Raw genomic sequence first — 22,177 nt, forward strand, 5'->3', positions numbered from 1 at the left:
CTCGCTACCTTTGGGTCATTTCAATGTTCTGGGCGACAGTGTCTTCACCTCTAAGAAGTAGTGACTTGTGAGCCGGCTGATCTCTGTGGCTCCTTCCAGCTGCATTTCTGCACGCTGAATGCAGGAGGTTTGGGGAGGCTGGTTGAGGAGAAAAGGAGAGAGGCCACTAACAGACCCATGTGTCCTCGGCGAAGGCATTCCTGGTTTATGGCTGGGCTTTGAGCTTTGGGAGGCTCCCAGCTTTGAGGACTTTGTCCGTGCCCTCATCCTCGTGTGTTAAGCCCTTTGAAGTCACGCTCAGGTTGGAAAAGGCACTTCCTGTAACTGTCTGGAGTCAGGGATCAGAGCAAACGTTTCTCCCTGACACACAAATGACTGATTTCTAGGTAAGGCTGTGTCGTCCTTCGGTGCTTGTCTTACAGGACACACTCATTTGTCTCGGGGAGCTGGGAAGCGGGGCTGTCGGAGGCTGTGTTTCAGGAGAACGGACTTGAACGGGCGTCAAAGGCTTGCTGAGTACTGGCCGCCCATCCAGGCGCTAGGGCTGTGGAGGCAGAGGGGCCTGGGGATGACCAGACCCTGGTGTGATGTGTGCAGTGTGCCCAGGAGCAGGGACAGCGCTTGGGCAGAGGGGGAGGGAGAGTCAAAAGCTTTGGGCAAGTCACTTGGGGCCCACGATGAGCCTTAGGCTTCAGTTTAAGCCTTGCCACCATCCTGGGAGGTATAGATTTCCTCTCCCAGTTCCCAGAGACACAGGGCACCTGGCTCAAGATCACACAGCTAGGGGCCAAAGTGAGGCCTTTCTGGCTCTTGGTCCAGATTTCACTTTCACCACCCAAGACACTGCAGGGTCTTGGGGATCTGGAATAGGGTTTACTTTCCTTTTTAAATTTTTTTTAATGTTTACTGATTTCTGAGAAAGAGAGAGAGAGAGACAGAGAGACAGAGCATGAGCATGTGCATGAGCATGAGCAGGGGAGGGGCAGGCACGGAATCCGAAGCGGGCTCCAGGCTCTGAGCTGCCAGCACAGAGCCCGACCTGGGGCTTGAACCCACAAACCGTGAGATCATGACCTGAGCTGAAGTCAGATGTTTCACCAACTGAGCTGCCCAGGCGCACGCCCCCTTAACCCCCCCCCCCCCCCCCCCCCCGGGGCTCACCTTTCTTAAACGGAAGGAATAGGAAGCTTGTAGCCTCAGCAGCAATCTGATACAAACATGGCAACTATCTCAGAAACATACCTGCCCTGACACGTGCGGTTGCTGTGGCAATGTCTGACCTACTGGGGTTAAGGTCAGAAAGACTGGGAAGTACTTGTCCACACCAACGCGTGGGTGCGGTAGGTGGGAGCTAGGTGGGGATCCCGACAGCCAGCCATGGTGGTGGTTGGCTGAAACTAGACGGGCTCCTTGTGGAACCGCAGGCAGAGCAGCTCCTGAGAGGGCATGGTGACGGTGACTCTCGGTGGGGTTGGTTTTAGTGCCCCTCTGTCTCTGGGGCTGGGAGGTGAATCCCTGATGTACAAGTGCCAGGAGGGAGGGCAGCCAGAACTTCTTACCGCTGCTGAGGGCCTCCACTCCAGGCCAGAGGGTCCCGGTGCCCCAGCCGGAAGTGGCTTTGCAGAAGTCCCGTTTTGTCCATGGCTAGTCCCTTGGACCCAGAGCAGTCCCCGCACATGGTGTGTGCTCCGTGGGTATTGGTGGGTGCCTGAAGGTCAGAAGACCCAAGCTGGAGTGCTATCTGCAGCGGCTTGCAGAATACTCAGAACCTTTCCCAGCATCTGATTTTCTCATCAGCAAAGGGATCTGAGGGTCAGCGCCCTCAGGAATGGCCGTCCCATGAAGACCAACAAGGTGGGGAAGTGCCCCACAGCCAGCAGCTTGGCCAGGCTGGTGGGTGGGGACCATTTCCTGAGCATCTCACAGAGAGACATTCATCTCCTTCCTCCCTGGAGGGCCCCACGTGGGCACTCACAGTGCTGGGCACCTGCCCTCTTGGAAGGTTCTGAGAGAAGGAGGGTCTGGAGCAGAAGATTCAGTGCCTTTGCTGTCAGCTTCCCGGCATACAGCCCTCCTCCCCAGCTGCTGGCGAGACTTCTCTGCCAACCCTGCGGATGCAGGAGGGTGGAGCCAGTCCCCAGTGTCACAGACTGAACAGGGAAGGGAGGGGGAGGAGGCATGAGGGTCCACAGGTCAGGGATCCCTTACTGACAGCCGTGGGCTGAAGCAAAGTATGAAACTGCTCTGAGCCTCGGTTTCCTCATTTGTAAGTGGTGATAAATGGTGTATTCCCTACAGGGTGTTGAGAAAACTTAAAATGGTGAATGAAAGAGCCCCTGACATAGTGCCTGGCACCTGGCAAATGCTTAATGAAAGCAGTGATTCCTCGAAGTTTGGACTGTGATTCGGGCAGAGGGTCTGAATGGAAGGGAGACTGTAAAAGAGGAAGTGGGGAGGGGGCGGCTGAGTGTCCAGCATCTGGTCCCATTCTCCTCTCCTGGGGCTCATCCATGCCCCAGAACTCACCTCCCTTCCTCCCTTTAAAGGTGGCTGTCTGCCGGGGACTCACGCCCTTGGTCCTGTGATGCAGGAACCTAAGCGGGAGGTATGTGCATTCCATTCTAATGTTGAGGAGAAGACACTGCCCCATGGATCTTTCCAGCCGCCCTCCAGGGTTGCTGGTGTAACCCAGGTTTTGGAGAGGGGGTCTCTGAAGCTCACACAGGTTTAATTAGCCAAGGTCCTGCGGAGAGTCAGGGAGGAGCTGGGACTGCAACCATCCCCCTTGCTGTTCTAGAAGCCCCACTCTGGGCCCCCGGGTCCTTCGCTTAGTCAGCTGGGGCAATCCATGGGGTGTCCTGCAGTGAGGACCACACACAGTGGTGTTTGCCGAGTGCTCCAGGGAGCCACGGCTGAGGGGAAGGAGATTTGGAAGACCAAGAGAAGAACCATGCAAGGAAAACCCCGACAAAGACCAGCTAAGCACTTAACTGTGCACGTGTGGAAGACTGTTTGGGGGGATTTCATTAGGAGCTGCTTAGTTTACTCTTCATGGTTCTGTTATGAAATCGGGTCTATTCTCATCTCTACAAGATGAGGAGACTGAGGCACAGAGAGGTCACAGCTAGTGAGCAGCAGAGCCATAATTGCAAATCCGGGTTGTCCCGTCCCAGAGGCCACACATTTAACCTGTCATTAGAGGGCCTCTTGAGAGTTTAGCCGAAAGACAGACATGAAGAAGGTTCTTACTGGGAATTCTGAAATGGCCCTTTAGCTGGGAGCCAAGTCAGTCTAGGGAGGAACAGGGGTTGGAGTGCTTGAGCTTGAGGGAGGTGGGTACTGGGGGTGGGACTTACAGTAGCTTGGTGCTCCTTGATGTCCACTCTCAGCATCTCTGGCTGTGGAGGCCTACAGGTGCATGGGAGGAAGATTCCACGCCTGCCCTCCGCAGCTGGCCACAGGAGTGGCTTTCCACTGGTTTGTCACTTCAACAAACATATCTGGTGCCCCCCACACCTCTCCCAAAGGCACCAGGTGCTGGGGACCCTCCCCCCAAAACAAAACTCTAGCTCTGCCCCTGAGATGCTCATGGTCTCAAGAAAACAGAATTACAGCTCTCTGTGAGCCAGGGCTGACCAGCGAGGGGGAGGGAAGGGGGGTGGGTGGGGGGTGGAGGACATGGTGCCCTGACCAGCTTGGCAGAGGAAGTCTTGGAAAGCTGTCCAGGGAATGTGACATTGAGGCCAGGACTGGGGGTGGAGGTTTGGAGGGGGAAAGGCAGGACAGACTCTGAGTCCTAGGCCAGCTGGGAGACATTTACTCCACATGCTCAGGAAACCTGAAAACGGGCCCGAGGGAGGGCTCCTTGGGGAAGAGGGCGGAAAGGGACAGAGGACATCAGCGCCCACGTGCGTCCAGGGCACTCTCCCCAGGAGGGAACAGGTTCCAGCAAGGCTCCCTCTTCCTCATCCAGGCACAGCCGGTTTAGGGGAGAAGTGAAAGATGAGCCGGTGGCAACTCGGGCTGACAAAGACACCCTGAAGGGCACGCTCTTTTACGTAACCGACCTCGGGACCCAGGGTCCCGGGGTCGGCGCCCAGAGCCCGGGCGCCCGGGAAGGACGGCGCGCCCGCGTTATTTGCTTGCAAACAGGAGGGGACAGCAACGGGAGAGAAGTTAGGGAAGTCCTGGGAGCCGTAAAGAGCAGCGCGGCTCGCCCCGATGCCTCTCCCCAGGGCCCGCCGGGGCGAGCCCGGGCTCCCCTCCCTGTCCTCTCTCCCGGCCGGGCCCCTGACCCTCCTCCGGGGAGCGCTCGCCGGGTGACCTTGGGCGAGCCGCGCGACCTCTCCGGGCCTCAGTTTCCCGGCGTCCGCGTCGGGCCGCGCCGGCACCGCACAGCCGGGCTCCCCCGCGCCCCCCGGGGCCGGAGGAGAGCGCGCGGCGGGCGGGAGGCGCCGGGACGCCCTTCCCCGCGGACTGCCGCGCAGCAGGGGGCGGCACCCCCCCCCCCCCCCCGGAGGCGGCGGGCGGGGCGGGGCGGGGCGGGGGGCGCGGGCGCGGCGCGCAGGCGCAGGCGCGGCGGGCGGGGCGGCGGGCCGGGCGCTCGGCGCGGCCGCTCGGAGAGCGCGGGGCGGCGCGCGGCGTGCGGGTCGCGGCTGAGCTGGGGCGCGGGCGCCGGCTGGCGGGGCTCGCCCGGGACTGCCTCAGGCTCGCCGAGCGCGCCGCCGGCCCGGCCCGAGGGCCCGCCTGACCGCGCCGGCCCGCGCCCGCTCCTGCTCGGCCCGCTGCGGGGCCGCGGGGGCCGCGTCCGGGAGGCAGCGGCCGCCAGCGCGGGGCACTCGGCGGCCACCCCCCGCCCCGTGCCGCCGCCGGGCCGACCTCCGGGCTTGGCTGCGCCGCGCCCCGGCCGCGGCTTCTGGCCCGGGTTGCGCGCCGCTGGGGCGCGGGCGGGGTCGGGGGGCGCGGGGCCGCCGCTGCTCGCCCGCCGCGCGTCGGCGTCCCGGGCCCGGCGGCCGGCGAGCATGGAGGAGAAGTACCTGCCGGAGCTGATGGCGGAGAAGGACTCCCTGGACCCCTCCTTCACGCACGCTCTGCGGCTGGTGAACCAAGGTGAGGGCGCACGCCGGCCGGTCGGCCGGCCGTTAACTGTAGCCCGCGGCCGTTGGGGCCGGGGGAGTGGCGGCCGGGGCGGCTCGGGGACGGGGGAGGCTCGGGATCGGGTGGAAATGCGGGGGCGCTGGGGAGGCGGACCTGTGGGGCTGGCTGGAAGCAGAGCTGGGGAGGCGGGAGGGGGCCCAGGTAGCAATCCGGGGGGGCGTTTGGGTGGGGACCTGGGGGAATACGGGACACCCGGGGGAAAGCGAGATGTGTGTGCCTTTGGGAGACGCGGCCGGGGCGGGGGCGGGCAGAAGGCTGGGGCGCTCGGACGAGACTGGAAGATCTTTGGGGACTCGAGGATACCCGAGGTAAACTTGTGGGTGGGGGACGGCGAACATCTGGGGGCTTTGGTGGGGCGGGGGTTGAATTATCTCATCGGAGGGGAGTTTGTGAGGGACTCGGGCATCCTCGTGTGTTTGGTCTGTCCGGGGAGCTGGAGAAAGAGCTGGAGCAAAATGGAAGGACTGGAGGGGATGAAATGCACAAAAGGTGAAGGGAACAGGTGCCTGTATTGTTAGTGAAGTTTGAGGACCTTGGGGGAGGTTTGGGGTCAGACCCCAAGCGTTTCCGAGGAGAAGGACCCAGCGGTCTTAGTGGCAGAGCCCAGTTCCTCTCCTGTCTGTCTCGTTTTTTCTCCAGTGCCCAGGTTATCGGCACCCTGGCAGGGTGGTCTGCTCTCCCTGGAGGTGGGCAGCTCCTGCCCAGGCTTGCAGGCTGGCCCTTGGTGGGGAGGGGTTGGTAGGGGCCGACGCAAGAGCCCCCTTCTTGGCTCGCCTGTCTTCTCTTTGGGACGCTCTGGGTGGGTCACTCTCACCGGAGGCTGGTTAGGAGTTCAGAAGACCCGACGAGGAGTCTTTGCTGCCTATGCCGTTTTAGCGCTGCTTCCGCCAGTCCAGGGTGTGAACAGCCCTGGGAAGCAGAGGGCACCGGGATCCAGGGGCATATGGAGGCGCGCCTACCCAGGACAGGATTTCCTGGCTGCTTCTTCCTTGAGCTTCCTGAGTGATCTGGGATGGACGGTAAATGGAGCCTTCCTTCCCGGGAGCAGTCCTCGGGTCCCTCTGTATCTGTTACCCATGTTTCAGATGAAGATGGGCTTGGGGGCTACTGGTGTGCTGCTTCTCTGGGTGATGGCAGAAACATTACCTGGTCAGATCTGTTACCTTTTGCAGGAATCACTCCGTGCAGTGACCGTTTGTGGTTTCCGAGTTAAATCGGGTCTGCTGATCTTGATGCTGGCCCTGGCTCTTTTGTTGTTGGAAGTGAAAGAAGAGGCAGACATATTCTATTTGTATATCGATATCTATATTTTTGAGCAGCAGCCTCCAGCATTTGCCTGTTTCAGCCGGTTCTGCAGACAGAGTAGGGTGTGTTGTTAGTGGGGAGACTCCGTGTTTCCAAGAATGTAAGCACGCATGCTGTCTGAATTGTGGAACAGAAATCGGTTTACGGAGCTCTCCCATTTTATTTTAATTGCAGGCTTATTTTTATTTCTTTAGTAAAACAGGCTTGTGAAAAAGTAATGGGCTTACATTCTTAAATTAGGGAAAAGGAATTTTAAGCTTACTCCGAGGCTCTTCTGAACAGTTCTGCAGTTAGGTTTGCACTCCTTGCTTTATGATTTACATATATCTTTTGTTGCCTGCTGGGCTGTCATTTCTGTGAAAGAAATTTCTCTGTATGTTGTGTGAGATCAGTGGCATTAGAAATAGTCTGGATTGTGGAGTCAAGTGCATTTTTCTTAAGAAAGAAGCCGAATCAAAGTTATGTGGTGCTCAATTAAGGAAACAGCTGAAGTACAAGTATAATGAGTTCTCTTATTTTGAAAGTCAGAATTTTTTTTTTTTTTTTTTTTTTTTTTTACCTCCGTGCCATGTTGCCATAGTACTGTGTTGCTAAAACCGTACATTCAAAATTCTTTTGGTGTTTTGTGTTTCTACTAGTGTCAGTGGCTTCTGGTTACTTGAAATAGATACTGGACAGTGTTCCCATTTAGTATTTTTGTAGATGTTAAACCCGATCACCTTACTTTTCCATAAAAAAAGTAATTTGTGTAAGGAGTACATTTCTCACAGCGAACAGTTATGTGAAGGAAGGAAAAGGTGATACTCAAGATACTCTTATTACTGTTAATTTAGATTACTTGAGACGAAAATGTTTTCCTCTTAAATCATAAGCTGATATCCAGAATGCAAAGCCTTATCATTTAAAGTATTAATTATGATCAATTATGTAACTTCAGAATTACAAGTACACCTCTAAAATAGTGTCTTACATCTGAATTTGAATGGTTATTAGAAAACTTTGATTTTGAATCTGATAACCATCTTGTTATTGGCTATAGAAAAGCATTTTTATTCATATTTAGCAATTTTATTGACTGTTTGCCTCTGAAAGAAACTATTTCTTTTCAGAGTTTATTCTGAATCTCGATGCTGGAATTAGGCTTCTGGCACCAACTTGTACCGTGACGACGGTCGGCACTGAACCCGATACCTTATGTTTGCATAGCGTGTTGAAGTTTCCAAGGGTCTTTAAGGTACATGCTGATGCCGGTCAGTTCCTTTCTCACACTTGGACTCTAGTGAGGCTGACATTGACATCTCCGTTTTTCTGGGGAGGCGGCTGCAGAACCCAACTATGCAAGTTTGTGGGCAGCTGAGATGTAATTTGAACTCAGGTCTCCTGTCTCTTAAGGCCATCGTTCTTGCTATTTGTGCCTTCTTGGAAAGATAGAATACAACACACGCTAATTTAAAACCCTGTAGAGATCAATGTAATTAATATGCTCTTTTCTGGTTGACTTACCTTGATTTTTATAAAAAAAGTTTCTTTCGATACTTATCTAGTGGTCTGTTTGAAGAAACAAACATGTATAGTAGGTTTATCTATCCTACAGGATTTTAATGCTCTGGCCAAGAGGCACTTTGAATTAAAGCCCTCCTGTGACCAGTTTATTACTTTAGTAATCAACACATTATGATAATGAAACCGTTTATAAATGAGATGTTGCCATTTTTAAAAAATTCAGTAGTTGTAAACATTGATCAGCCTCCTCGCTGAATTATTTTTTTCTAATAATCTGTAAGTAAGAACTTGAGCTGGGATGGCCTCAAGATCTACGCTCCTGTGCTAATGTAAGTCAGCTTTTATACTTTTTCCAGGCTTGCGTGTCACGGTGAGCATTAGTTGCTGACTTTTATTTTCTTAGGCTAACTGGCTCTCCTTCCCTCTACCCTGTAAATACTGAGCACTTTTGTTTCTCTACCAAATGTAATGGGTGATGTTTACTTGATGTTAAAATCAAATCAAAGAAGATAGGCTTTAGTATGTCTCTCCCCACTTCCCGAGCCCCTGGAAGGAATTGACATTGTCTGTTTCTTGCCAGGGAGGTTAATTGGAGATGAAAGTAGTGTTCCATGTTTTGTATTATATTTGCTAGTAGGGGATGTGCTGACTCTTACTGAAAAACATCTTTAGAAATGTCTTATGCATTATAATTTCATCCAGCTCTCTGGTACCGCTTTGGATGGCTTTCAATCCAAGCCAAGTAACCATTAAATAAGATTACATAACCCTGTATTTTTAATTATCTGATATAATATATGGATTGGTGGCTGGTTCGCCGCCAGGTTATATTTAGTGGTTGGTTACAATAGGAAGCGGAGCAAAGGAGTCAAGATGAAGGTAGTCTGTTTGTGTCCGGATTGATAAAGTTCTCTGTTGGTATTTCAAGATGGTAATTTTTCATATTACACCCATTTCTCTGATATTAGTGCTCTTAGCATCACTCAGGATGTACATGAGGGGTAAAAACACATGAAGGGAGGATCGTTACTTAGCCCGACGTGCTTCTCTTTGTTCGACAAAACCCTGATGGCTTGAGGTGTCATTTGTGGTGACCCCCCCCCCCCCCCTTTTAGAAACTGTTTGCAGTTCGCTTGAATGTCGTCAGACGTGTAGAGTAAGAGAGACAAATGAGAATGGAGATTGCAGACTTATATTTAGAAGTGGTGTGTGAGTTTCTGTTTCATCCAAAGGAGGGTGTGGTTTTTTAGTTTTTAATTGTTTTTCTTAGAGGCTTTTCAGAGTTCTCGTTTGTTTTTTTAGGCAAACCATTTCTGAATTTCCTGTAGTGTGTTATGATTCGGAGCGATCCAGCAATCATGAGTTACAGTGTTTTGGTATCTGGTCATTAGTGACATGTTTCCTGACAACCTGCCAGGTCCTTGTGCCGGGTCCTGGAGGTAGCGAGGGGGGAAAACAGACTCTGCTGCTGAGAAACGAGCGCTCTCATATGTCTTAATTTGAGAGTGAGTTTCAAGTGCATAGATGCCCTCCTTTTTAACTGGGGAACGTCTTCAACTCTCCTTCAGAAGTACTGAGTGACTAGATGGTTTAACTCAGTCAGCCTAGGGACATTTTCGAGGCTCTTCTCTGTGCCCCGTCTTGTCTGCCATCTGAATACTGGTAACAACCCAGAAGTGTAGACGTTAGCAGCCCAACTTTTCAGTTGTAGAAACTGAGACTCCCAGCGACTGAAATGACTTACTCCGGGTGACATGCTTGCAAAATGCCCGCGCGAAGGTGCAAGCAGTGTCGTTCTTTCCGGGACCTCACTGGCCCGCAGAGGTACAGGGGCAGGCTGGGACGGCCGTTAGTAACGGTGCCGGAACTGAAAGATTCTACAGCATCTGTTCTTGTACCTCACCCTGGGAATTTCTGCTCTAGGGTATCTCCTGTGACCACATCCCCCCCCCCCCCCCCCCCCGGTCCGCCCCATGGATCCAGATTGCCCATTTTGTCCCAGAGCAGCCGGTGCTTACGGTGCTTACGTCTCCGATGGTGTCCTCGTTGGCACAGCACATCATTGCGACCTCCGTCTTCGTGGGACACTCTTCTGTCTCTCCATCCTGAGCACCTCCCGTAACTCTCGGCACCTGGCTCCTGCAGCCTCCCACCCCACGTTGTGTCAGCGTTGTGTTTTAATATTCCTGGAGGTGGGAGACTCAGAAAGTGTTGAGCAGTCGGTCCTTTAAAGGACAGCTGAAAGGGGCAGGGATGAAGTCTGGACCGGCCCCAGGGACACAAACAAAAGAGGCGCTAAGTGAGATGCAGCTGGGAGCCAGCACAAGGCCCCAGTGCCCTTTCGTGGGTGGGTGGGGTAGAACCGTAGGGGGTCCTTCTCTGGGAGATAATGAGATGTTAGCAGATCCGCTTTGAATCAGATGTTTATTTACTTTTCTTCTTCTTAAGCAATTGATTAAGCCAGTGTGCTCCAATACAGTTAGCTCTCCTTGCCTAAATTCCTGCATGAAATTTCTTCTGACGGGCTAAAAAGCGGAAACTTGAAGCCCTGGGACCATGGCAGACTCCCGCCCTCTTACCTGAAGGAGGTGGTCCACACTAGCAGCGGGCAGGCAGACACCCACGTGCAGAGAGCGGCTGGGACTTCGGATGGATCGGGCGTCGGCAGCCGCTCTGGCATCACAGGACCCTTTAGCTGGTCGTCATCTTCCCACCGAATGAGGATAAAGTGGTTTACATTTTTTACCAAAAAATAGAAGTGTTCCTTAGCATTGGGGATGATGATTATGATGCAAGCTGCCAAACTGAGGGCCTCCGTGCCAGGTGCTTCCTGTGCATTATCTCCAGTCCCCACAAAGATCTCGCAAGGTAGGTGGTTTTATGCCCTGCCTGCCTCTTTTGTTTTTTTCAAATGGCGCATCTGAGTCTCTGAAATGTGAAGTAGCTTGCCCAGTGAAGGTGCACAATTTTAAATAGTCAGGCTGCAATTTTAAATCTAGTCTGTGGGGTTTTGATAGGCTACTTTACGAAAAGAGATAAAAGGACAGAAGTCGACATTGTTTTTAAATAAAAGTTTTATTACAGTAGAAGCCAGTTAGGGATTTCCTTTGGCGATGGTAGATTTTAAGAAACGGTCCCCTAAAGTATGCTTTGCCGCAAAGGCTGTTCACTTTCTTCCTGTGTTCTCCAGCAGCACTTTTCAGCCTTTAGTGGGCATTGAAGGCAAGGATTTTTAGTTGTGTGTCCCAGTGGTCAAAGAGAAAATAGGAAAACTTTCACTGTAGAAAGTGACTAAGTCAAATTTCGTTTTTATTTTTTTAAGTTTATTTATTTATTTTGAGAGCGAGAGAATCCCAAGCAGGCTCGCACTGTCAGTGCAGAGCCTGATGTGGGGCTCGAACTCACAAACCATGAGATCATGACCTGAACCGAAATCAAGAGTCAGATGGTTAACCAACCGGGCCAGCCAGGTGCCCCTAAATCAGATTCTTGAGAAAGCTCTGTGGGTCTTTAAGGAACCTCTCAGAGGCACGGAGCTCTTTGTATTTTAATTCTGTATCATAGGAACAATTGGTTGAAAGTATGATAGCAGAAATTTTTAGTCAGTTTGTGGTATGTGTAGAAATTCTCCATTTTCTAAAAACAGGCTCAAAAAGGGAGGGGAAAAAAGTGCCAAGAACATAAAAGAACATATTCCACCGACAATGGTTTTGGCTCTGGGATGGAGGTGGGATGGGGGTGGGGAGGATGTTTGAATAACCTCGCCTTGCTATTGCTAATAGTAATAGTTACCATTTATCAAGAGGTTTTTCTGGGTTAGAAGCTTTATGTCCATTATTTCATTTAATTTTTCTAGCAGTGTTAAAAGAGTAAATCGGTTTACTTTATTTTTACAGGTGAGAGAAGTGAGGGCATTGCAGGACCAATAATTTGCCTAAGGTCAGACAGCTAAGTGGTAAACCGAGATTTAAATCCTTACCTGCCTACCTCCAGGACACTAGACACTTTACCTGGGAGCACGAGGTAGAGGTGCATTTTCATCTTTGACTTGCATGGAAATTCTCTGTCATGCAGCTCTGAAAATTAAGTGCTCGGTGTGGGGCCAGTGGTCTGTGAGGACGGCAGAGTGCATGCTGTCCCGAGGGACAGACGGTGGCCTGACAAAACGGGGCAGAAACTTTGTGACCCGTGGCGGCATGGCAGGTGTGGTGGATGGCATTTATATGGGAAAGGGTGTTACTTAACAAGGGAGGAGCTGCTATAGAAGGAGCCTCGGTTTCCTATCTGTAAAATGGGAGCACCTGTACCTCCTTTGTAGGGCTGTTCTAGACATGAGATGAGTACAGGGTCTAACACATAGCAGGTGCTTAATAGATGTTGCCTGCTAGTTTTATGCGATAGCCTGAGACCACGTGTGCGTGCTGGGTCACTTTTCAGATGTAAAACGTGTAATAACCGTCTAGTTTCAATTCTTGGGGTGATTTTTTTGTTATTAGAATGAGTGTAGTTTTAAAATCTAGAAAAAATAGACTCCTTCTTAGGAAGCTTATTTAGTGATAACCCTGTGCAAAGTTAGCACTCTGATTTTTATGGTGCTGTTCAAGGTTCTGTGGCACCAGAAGCGTCAATGAGCAAACGAAGCCTCCCTAAACAGCTTCGTAACTGCCCACATTAAAACGTAGCTGGACCCTCAGCAGCTCCTCTCCACCAGCACAAGATCTTTTACCCCGGATTGGGCAGCTGGACATTTCCATATTTTTTTTGCCCATCAGCCCCTGCGGCTATTTTAAGGACTTAAGAAGTAGTGTTCGTGGCGCATCACTGATGTTCTTCGTGGTATGATAAAGAGCATGCGGAAGTGAGAGCGCCCTTTCTCATGTACGTGTTACACGGGCGGGGGTCGCTGTTGTTTCCAGCTCTCCTGGACATCCCAACGGAGGGGAGCAGGGGCAGTTGGCACGGGCGTCCCTGTCCCTCGGTCGGCACTTGTGCTCTGCTCCGGCTCCACTAGATGGCGCTGCGCACAGCTGGTTACCCCCTGGTCCCGCCGGTAGCTGCTCGGAACCGGGCTTGATGGTCCGCAGGCCGGCGTTGCTTTCGATACCCCTGTATCGGCATCAGCCTTTCACAGTTCTGATTTTAAGAGGCGCACTCTGTGGCTGTCCTCAGTATTCGCCGAGAACCGTGACTGCCGTTCCGTGGGCACCTCCCGAGTGCTTCGGGTGTGCCAGGCGCTGCTGCCCGGTCCTTTCTCACGTTACCTGGTTAACCCTGGCGACCTCTGGCAGGTTGCTCTGTGCTCGCTGTGCAGGTGAACAGACACAGGTTACAGGGATTCAGAGCTCGTGCAAGGTCACGGGAGAGGGCTCACTATGCCCTACAGAAAAATTATCCCCAAAGCGTTGAATTGAAAACTTTATTCAAGGTAAGTGTTAGGATAGTCTGATTTATGGCTGTTGGCCATAAATTTGTTTGTTCTGTGGCGGAAATTATAGTCCTGTTATTTGCATTGGAGCCGATGAGTCAAAATCTTCCATTTGTGTGAGGAAGCAAACCGTAGTAACCAAAGCTTTGTCAGCTGGTGTGGAAACGTCTGCTTCCTCCTGGGTAAGGGGCTGACCAGGTCCAGGTACAAAACCTGGGAGGAATTTTGGACAAAGACACGATTATAAATTTAGTAATTTTAGCAGAGCGGAATACTGGAAAGAGGCCACAGGACTTCAGAAATGTATCCTGAGGTTTCTTTCGTTTTGTTCGTTTATTCAACTAATATTTGTTAAGTACCTGACCTGTTAAATTGAACTGTGTGTTCTGGGCCAGTTACTTCCGTGTCTACACTGGCAGTAATGCCTGCCTCATAGGTCACTAAGGTGGAAAGACAATGATTTTATAGGCATTTACTTTCATTCTAAGTTTTTACCATACAGGACATATTTGTTACATCTACTATGAGATCACTACATATTTATGTTTCTCATCCTCATGTCGTATCTTTTTTATCTGACTTTCCTACATCAGTTCTCGGTTATCTACCAGTGCAGTAGAGTATCTGCTGGCCGTTTGTATAGGGCCGGCTTTCTCCTCCCACCTCGTGCCTCCTCTGCTCCTGGCCTTGAGTTTGGATGTGCTCGGCATACTGTAAACAGAGCCGAGTACTGAGAGAGGTCCCTTTCACCTCCCGTTTGCCTAACCAGCGCGTGCCTACTGCTGACTGAAAATGCTGGGATGAGGTTCAGACTGTTTGATAACAAGGAGAGGCTGAGGACAGTTCTCAGTGACACAGGTTTGAGCCGCTTCTTTGTGTTGTGACCGTGACTCATGAACCCTGCTCAGCCTCAGTTTCCATGACTATAAAATGGTTGTTGAAAAAAAGGAAGCCTGCTTGGAGTCTTTGTGTGATGAGATGTATAGTGTCATGCCTGGTAGGTACTAAGCATGGGGTAAACAGCTGCTCCCGCCTTCATCATCATCATCATCATCATCATCACCACCACCACCACCGCCACCGCCACCGCCACCGCCACCATCACCATCACCATCACCATCACCATCACCATCACCATCACCATCACCAGTCTTCGTCATTTGTCAAGCAGTCTGCAGTCCAGGGAGGGAGATAAACACGTAGAGGGAACGGTTCCAAGAGTGTGTTCGGTAGGAGAATGCAGAGAGGTTTTCAGGGCTCAGAATGACTTCAGCTCATCATGGGGCCAGGGCGAGTCCTCTTCGAAGAGGGCTTGGCTGGACACCGAACCCATCACAGGTGGGAAAGGGACTCGGTCAGCAACACAGACCCTTTCCGATCCCCGCACGTAATTCTTAGCTCCAGGCTCCCCTCTGTTTCCGTCGCACCTAGTATTCCTATTGGCGCTTTGTGGTTATTTGCTTATCTCTCTTCTCTCCCCCTCCCGTTGTTAAGACCTTTATTTCTTATTCTAGGCATTGAAAACTTTTATTTGGAAACAGTTTTAAAATAAAAGAGTTGAAAATATAGTGCTAAGGCGTCCCGTATGCCCGTTTGTCTGGATTCCCCAGTTGTTAATGCTTTCCCACATCTGCTTTCCCATCGTCCCCGTGTATTTACGTATGTTCCTGGCTCGTTGGGGAGTAAGGTGCCCATGTTATCTCCCCTTGCCCCTAAAAATCCACCTTAGCGTGGATTTTCTCTTACGTAACTGCAGTTCTGGAGGAGAGTGATCCCATTTAGGAAGTCGATCGTTGTTTCATACGACTGTCTCGTCTGCAGTCCATGCACCTCTCTTGCCGTTCTTCCCATTTGGTCTTGGAGAGGATCCAGTTCAAGACCCCAGAGTGCATCCAGCTGTTTAGTGTCTTTTAGTCTCTCACTTTGGAAGAGCACCTGCGTCTTCCATTACCTTTTATGCTGTGCGTGTTTGATTACCACAGAGACTGGGTTTCTGTGGGATGTCCGTCTGGGTTGTCCATTTCCTTAATATCCGGTTCACGTGCTTCCGCTTCCGCAGGAATCCCCCTGAGGCGATGGTGTGTCCTGCTCGGCACCTCCTATTGGGAGGCACACGGTGTCGGGGTCACGTTGTCCTGTGACCGACGATATAGGTTTGATTACTTGGTTAAGGTCCTGCCAGCTGTCTCCACTGCAAACATATTATTTTCCTTTTGTAAGGAAATTAGTATTTTTTGCGAGGAGACACTTGTAAATACTCCGTTCCTCATTGTAAACTCTTCCTCACAGATTTTAGCATGTATTAACGTTTGTTAACCTGAATTATTACTATGCTAGTTGTAAGATCGTGATTTTTTTTTTTAAATTTTATTTATTTTGAGAGAGAGACAGCGCGCACGCACGCACAAACATTGGATGGGCACAGAGGGGGAGAGAATCCCAAGCAGGCTCCATGCTTTCAGCCCAGAGCCCGATGCGGGGCTTGGACCTGTGAACTGTGAGGTCGTGACCTGAGCCGAAATTAAGAGTCTGACGCTTAGCTGACTGAGCCACCCAGGTGCCCCTAAAGTGGCGATTTTCTAATTCATCTACATTGATTGGTTGACATTCTACCTGAGGGAACATGTTCATTTTTTTCTTTCCTTCTTCCTCCTCTCCCTCCCTCTGTCATCTGTCTGTATAATTTCAGGGATTCTTCTTTGATTCAACTGGTTATAATCCTTTGCTAATCGTTATATAAATTGGCAATTAAATTGTCCCAGATTTGGCCATTGGGAAGCCCTTTACCGTGGCTCCTGGGTCTCATTGAAAGGAGCATCCCATATGTCTTTTGAATATTTTTTTAAACCCCTTAACAGCATTTTGTTCCGGGCACATCTTGTACTTGCCGTGCCGCAGCTCTAAAATTAGCCATTTCTTCCAAGGTGCCTCGTTTCTTATAGTGTGGAATGGTCTTTAAACATCAAAATCTGGAGTGGACGACGGGTGTATCATTGCTGCTGGGCCCTTTCACTGGACAGACTGGTTGATGATGTGTCTGCAGGTGTATCGCCATTGTCTTCGCGTGAGACTCGGAGTAGGCCTGTAGACTTACTGCAAGTGGACAGAAGCGAATGTTCTGTGGGCTGTACATTCCACTCAACTTGCCGTTGCAGCAGAAAAGCAGCCAGAGACAGCATGGACACGAACGATTACGATCGTGTGCTCGCAACGCTATTTTGTGATACGCGTAGCGTGCTGGCTTCGGCCGTGGGCGTTGGTCTGCCTGTCCTTCCTCGTTCCCAGTTACTGGAGAGGGACCAGGCCGTATCTCTCTTTTGCGATACCGCCCACCATAAGGGCGCTGTCAAAACTCTTTGGATGAGTGAATTAATGATAATTGTTAGACCACTCATTCCTCTTACGTGGATCTTTTAGATACAGATTTCATATGGCTTACCGATTTGTTGAGGTCCTAATTTGCAAGATCTGAGTCTTTTAAACACCCGATGTGCACAATATGCAAAGTAATAATAAGAAAAAATAATTTCATAAAACTCCTGAGGGTGTTTATGTTGTCATGATAACATGGCTACCTTTTTTTCTTTTTTTAAACTTTTTTTTAATGCTTATTTTTGAGAGAGAGAGAGAGAGAGACAGGGGCAGAGACAGGGAGACACAGAATCAGAAGAGACTCTAGGCTCTGAGCTGTCAGACAGAGCCCGACATGGGCTCGAACTTACGAACTGTGAGATCACCACCTGAACCAGAGTCGGACACTTAACCGACTGACCCACCGAGGTACCCTCATGGCTACCTTTTTCTTAATAAAGTCCTATCTCAAGGAATAGCTGTAACGTGCAGGCATTACATAGGGCCCCTGCTCTGGTCTAGCATAACTCTGTTCTGTGTAGTCTTTAGCTGAAAGGCAGAACTCCAGCACCGATCAATTGGATGAAAAATCTCAGAAAATACCCCTTTTATTGTCTGAGAATAGGTTTATTTCATCACAGTTTTCTTTATGTAATTTATTTCTCTGATTTATTCAAAAAAGGATTTGGTTATAGCAGTGATGAATGGATTTTATCAGGGAGTGAACCCAGTCCCAGAGAAAAGTATGTCATTAGGAAGGACCACCTGTTGTCAATGCACAGTGACGATGATCCAGGTAATGTGGGACATGGAGAAAGCCCAGGCACCAGGGTATTGCGAACAGCAGCGGTGTAAGCATAAAGATGCAAATCAAGTCAATTTAAAGTGTCCCTGACGACTCTAAAATAAATCAGACTTTTAGTTATTGCTTACATTTTTTTTTTAATTCTCCCAATTCAAAAGTCAGTAGTCAGCGTGTTGGTGAGTGGTTGTTGTGTTTGTGAGTGGTTGTTGTGTTGGCTGGCTGGCTGTTTATCCGAAAAGCATGAAGTGGTGCTCAGTCCTTTCTCTAGAATCCAAAAAGGTGGTATTAAAGTTCTGTGTCCCAGAACAGCTCATGGTTCTGTGGAAAGTCCTGGTCCGGTGGTGAAGGGGGTACTGAGCAAGTCTCCTGCCCGCACTTGGCTTTTCTCTGCCAGGTCCTGAGGTGCCTCACAAGATTTTGATTTGGTTAATGAGTTTTACTGCTTTTTGTTTTGTTGTTTTTTTGTTTTTAATGTTTATTTATTTTGAGAGAGAGAGAGAGAGAGAGAGAATCCCAAGCAGGCTTCATGCTGCCAGTGCAAAAGTGCAGAGCCTGACACCGGACTCGAACTCACAACCCTGGGATCATGATCTGAGCTGAAATCAATCAAGAGTCCTTCAACGACTAAGCCACCCAAGAGCCCCTGTTTTGTTGTTTTTAAGTATGGAAAGAACCTTCGTGAGGAAGTTACAGCTCCGTGTCTGTGCGTCTCTCACATACTCACTTAGAGACACGTGAAGCAAGGACTGTCTGCACTTTGGACACTGCCCATCGTGTAGTTTACCATCAGTTCAGAACAGATAGGGCACCAAACCCCCTGCCCTAGGTCCACAATGACTTGGAAGGACACCGCGACTGAAAAACTAAAAGTCATGTGTCTTAATGGTGAATTGACTGTATTCTGTATTATTATGCTTTGTTTCCTTCTCGACCCTGCCAGGGTCTTGCTCATAAATGGCGAAGAGGTGTGTTCCTTTTGGTGGTAGGAAGCTCGGTGAGCCTCAGTTTGTCCACCTATAGAATGATCCCGAGGGAGTTGTGTCACGTGCCCGGCATCTTGTGGTCACGCGGAGTCGGTCACCTCCTCCAGAGTTCTTCCGGCCGGCGTGCACGTGTCTGTCGTTCGTGGAGCCCAGCTCAGGCCGTGTACTTCTGGAAGCGTCCACGTAGCAGGCTGCGTGTGAACTCTCCGGTCAGAGCACCGTGTTACTTCCAGGAAAGGGGTCCGAGCGGCACAGAGCGTCCGGGCCGGGCGAGACGGCCCGCGAGCAGCACCTTCTGCTGCTGAGACCTCCGGGTTTACCCCTGGGGGAGGCCCCTGTCCGGCTCGCGGGGGCCCCGGGAGGGGACCGGCGGGCCGTGCGTGTCTCCACGGCCCTTCCCGCGGGGCCGGAAGGGTGTTCGCTTCTTGCTCGGGGCGGACGCGGCCACGCGGGGAACACAGGGGGACGGCCGGCGGCAAAGACCAGCGCGGGGGCCTGTGGCACCACCTAGGGGTGGGGAGCCCACCCGGGAGGGCGAAGGACCGGCTGTGACTCCTGGTGCGGCGGGAGACACGTCCCGGGCGGCAGAGGGTGACGGGCCTGCGACGGGAGTCCGTCTCGTCGCCCGCCACCGTGGCGTCTGTGCAGACGTGGACTCGCTGCCGGCGGGAGCGCCATTGGGCCCGTGCCGCACCCCCTCCCCGCCCCGCCAGCGCGTCCCCGCGCCCGCTCCACGCCCCTCCCCTGTCTCTGCAGCCCTGCTTGCGTGTATCACGCTCCAGAGGCCAACGACCTGTTGGGAGTTCTTTCTCCCACGAGAGTCCAGCTTCCTTCAGGCAGGAGACGTGACTCGCTATGTTCGATTCCTGCTCTGGTGCCCAGCGCGGTCCCTGGGAGATCATAGCTTCTCGCTAGTGTTTGCAGAGTGAGGAGTCGGTTGGTCTCAGATTCTTCTCTGCGTTAGGGCAATGGATTCATGACCTCGGGGTGCTTTGTGGAAGGAACATGGAGAAAGAGCGTTCTCATTTTATTTGAGTTCCCAGCGACTGATTTTGAGAGACCTGCTACTTCTCGGGCCATCGTGGCAGGCGTGTGCGCCCTGGCGGTGTGGGCACGGGCCTTGGGTCTGAGACTCAGATTCTGTCATTTAAGAATTACTGAAGTTGGGCGCAGACCTTTACCTCTCCAAACTCAGTTCCTTAGTTTGTCAGAGCAGGCACCATACTGCCCACCTGCCAGGCTAGGCTTCTTGTGAGGATTCAGTTGTGTTTTTTTTTGTTTTTGCAATTTTTTTTTTTTTTTTATTTTTGAGAGAGAGATAAAGAGAGTGTGAGCAGGGGAGGGGTGGAGAGCAAGGAGGACACAGAATCTGAAGCAGGCTCCAGGTGTGCCGGACGCGGGGCTCGAACTCACAGACTGCGAGATCATGACCTGAGCCGAGGTCGGATGCTTAACCAACTGAGCCACCCAGGCGCCCCATGAGGATTTAGTGACACACCTCACGACTGCAGAACGGAGACTCCAGGCTGCTGGATCTCTAGTGCTGAGAATAGTCAGAATAGTGCCTAACACACAGTAGGTGCTCAGTGTTGGTTGGATGAATAATACATGTGAAAGCAGCTTCTCTTGGTCTGGAGTATAAAGTAAAAGCAGGAATGTATTGACACGCGGGGGAGCAGGATAGGCAGGGACTAGAATGTGCAGGGCCAGTAGACAGGTGAGGAGTAAGAATGTATTTTAAATTTGGAGCATGATTGGACGGATATAATGCTGGAGAAGGACACGGTCAGCTACGTGTTTTAGAAAGATCATTTAGGATGTTGAACGACACAGGTTTAAAAGCGTTTGAGTTCTGTGAGTTGAGAATTGTATGTAGTATTCCTAGACATCTGACTAAGAGTGCATGACCATGTATTTGAAGCGTTGGTGGAGGAGATCCCCTGGGGAGAGTGCAGAATCAAAAGAGAAAAGGACAAAGGGACCCTTGTGGCCCTCTCAGCACTGGAGTCTTGGGCAAAGGAGAAGAATCCCTTTGTTGTTTCCTTTTCTTACTTCATAAAGGGTGTGAGTCCATCAGTGTAAATTATACTTGAAACTGTGTGTTTTAAAAGCTTTTTGTGTGCGCATGTGTGATGCATTTCTTTTCAAATAGGAATCTTAAAGTTTGTCACCGCTCGTGATGCTTAAGCAAAACAGGATCTCTGTAAGCTTCTTCAACTCTGAGCTGATCACAGTTTGGTTCAGGGAGCTTAGGGAGTGTGGTGGCACAGCCAGGCTCTTGCGGGCTTGTCTGCGCACAAGGCCTACTGGCTCCTCCCAGCAAATCTTGCCCACCGCAAGTCTTGCAGACGACTGTTGAGTTGGCTCACACTTTCCCAATAGAGTTTAACGTAAGTGAAATGCGTTGTGCCTTTCAATTCTCACCAGCAAATGCCTGTCGTAATTGCTTCTTTCTTTGCAAAGGTATTGGTGAGTGTTGCTACCTGCAGTCCATCCGGAAGGTGAATCCTGAACCCTGCCTCAGAGGGTTCCCTGGGGATGTATGCGGAGGGCGCAGACACCATCCTGGGCAAACGTAGACTTTTACTCTTGGCACGGAGACTGCAACAGACGGCCCCACCGCCTCTCTAGGGCTTAGGGGCGGAGCAGACTCCTTGTCTGCCTCCTGCTGCCCTCCCCTTAGGTTGGACCCTAGTTCTTGTTTGGTCTCGAACGGGTGGCTGTGACCTCATCCAAAAAGGGTAGAACTGTTTCGGCTTTCTTCTTGCGATAGCCACGTGGTAAAAATGGGCCAAAAGTAAGTTCCAGGAGAAAAGCCTGGTAAGGTCCCCTTATCGGAGGATACTTTTGGTCTCTTGTCTGCTTGCCCCGGAGGGGTCACTTCCTAGTGCTTGGACCCAGGGGGGTGGCCCAGACGAGTCCATTGGACCACAGTTCTTTCTCACTGGTGGTGACGTTACAGTGTTTGGGAACACGGTGAGGGTCCTTGGTGTCCTCCAGAGATTTGGGTGTGTCACTGACACTTTGTTTTTCAGCTCCTTTGCCTGCAGACCAAACTAGGAATTAAGGGAGCGTCAGGTGCCAGTTCACAGTCTCATAGTTCACTTAATTTCATTTTACAGTTGTCACTTCCTACTTGAGTAACCCTTTCCCAAAATAGTTTTGCCGTCTGTTTGAAAAATATCGATAATAAACTTTTCTAAGTACCTTGGTTTGGGCTTCTTGTTTGGAGCAAATATTGGCCTCCACGGTTATCACATAGAAGTCAAAGAAGCAGTATTTCTTCCGCTTGAACACAAATCACAATATGCAGAATAGGTTTCAGACCATAAACTTTGCCTTGAAATTTAACATACAGCGTGCTTGAAGCCAGTATGCCCAAGGGGAATGTGCACCGTGTCTTGCTTAGTTTGGAGTCATAAAGGCTTCTCTTGAGTTGGCTGCTGCTTTTAACTTCTATGCAGTGGCTCATATCTTAATTGTGTTATTTAACACCATCGTTCCGAAACAGTAATGAGTCAGTTTATATTGTTTGGTATCTTAAGTTCTTTATGGCAGGGGCCAAGAATCAAGCACTGTTCCCGTCTCTCATGGGTACAGTTCAGAAAGAAGTGATTTTCTTAGGACGTTTAAGATGAGGTTCGTCTG

At 50.9% G+C, this 22,177-nt stretch overlaps 1 protein-coding gene across 4 annotated transcripts in view; it reads left to right on the plus strand.

The window, feature by feature from the left end:
- Positions 1 to 4,579: 4,579 nt before the first annotated feature.
- The window catches only part of KHDRBS3 (KH RNA binding domain containing, signal transduction associated 3), a 189,906-nt gene continuing 172,308 nt past the window's right edge, over positions 4,580 to 22,177 (plus strand). For 2 of the 4 annotated variants that reach the window (XR_014136481.1, XM_060611397.3), the window contains exon 1: positions 4,580 to 5,109. Coding sequence is in view for 3 of the 4 variants with exons in the window: in XM_060611397.3 (XP_060467380.1) it covers positions 5,022 to 5,109 (88 nt within the window). In the remaining variant the exon portion in view is untranslated. Of the gene's footprint in view, positions 5,110 to 6,154; positions 6,177 to 10,720; positions 10,834 to 22,177 lie in introns of those variants that run through there. The other 2 variants (XM_060611399.3, XM_060611398.3) reach the window with 2 other exon arrangements.

The sequence above is a fragment of the Panthera onca genome, chromosome F2, assembly GCF_046562875.1.
Source record: "Panthera onca isolate mPanOnc1 chromosome F2, mPanOnc1 haplotype 2, whole genome shotgun sequence".
Lineage (NCBI taxonomy): Eukaryota > Metazoa > Chordata > Mammalia > Carnivora > Felidae > Panthera > Panthera onca.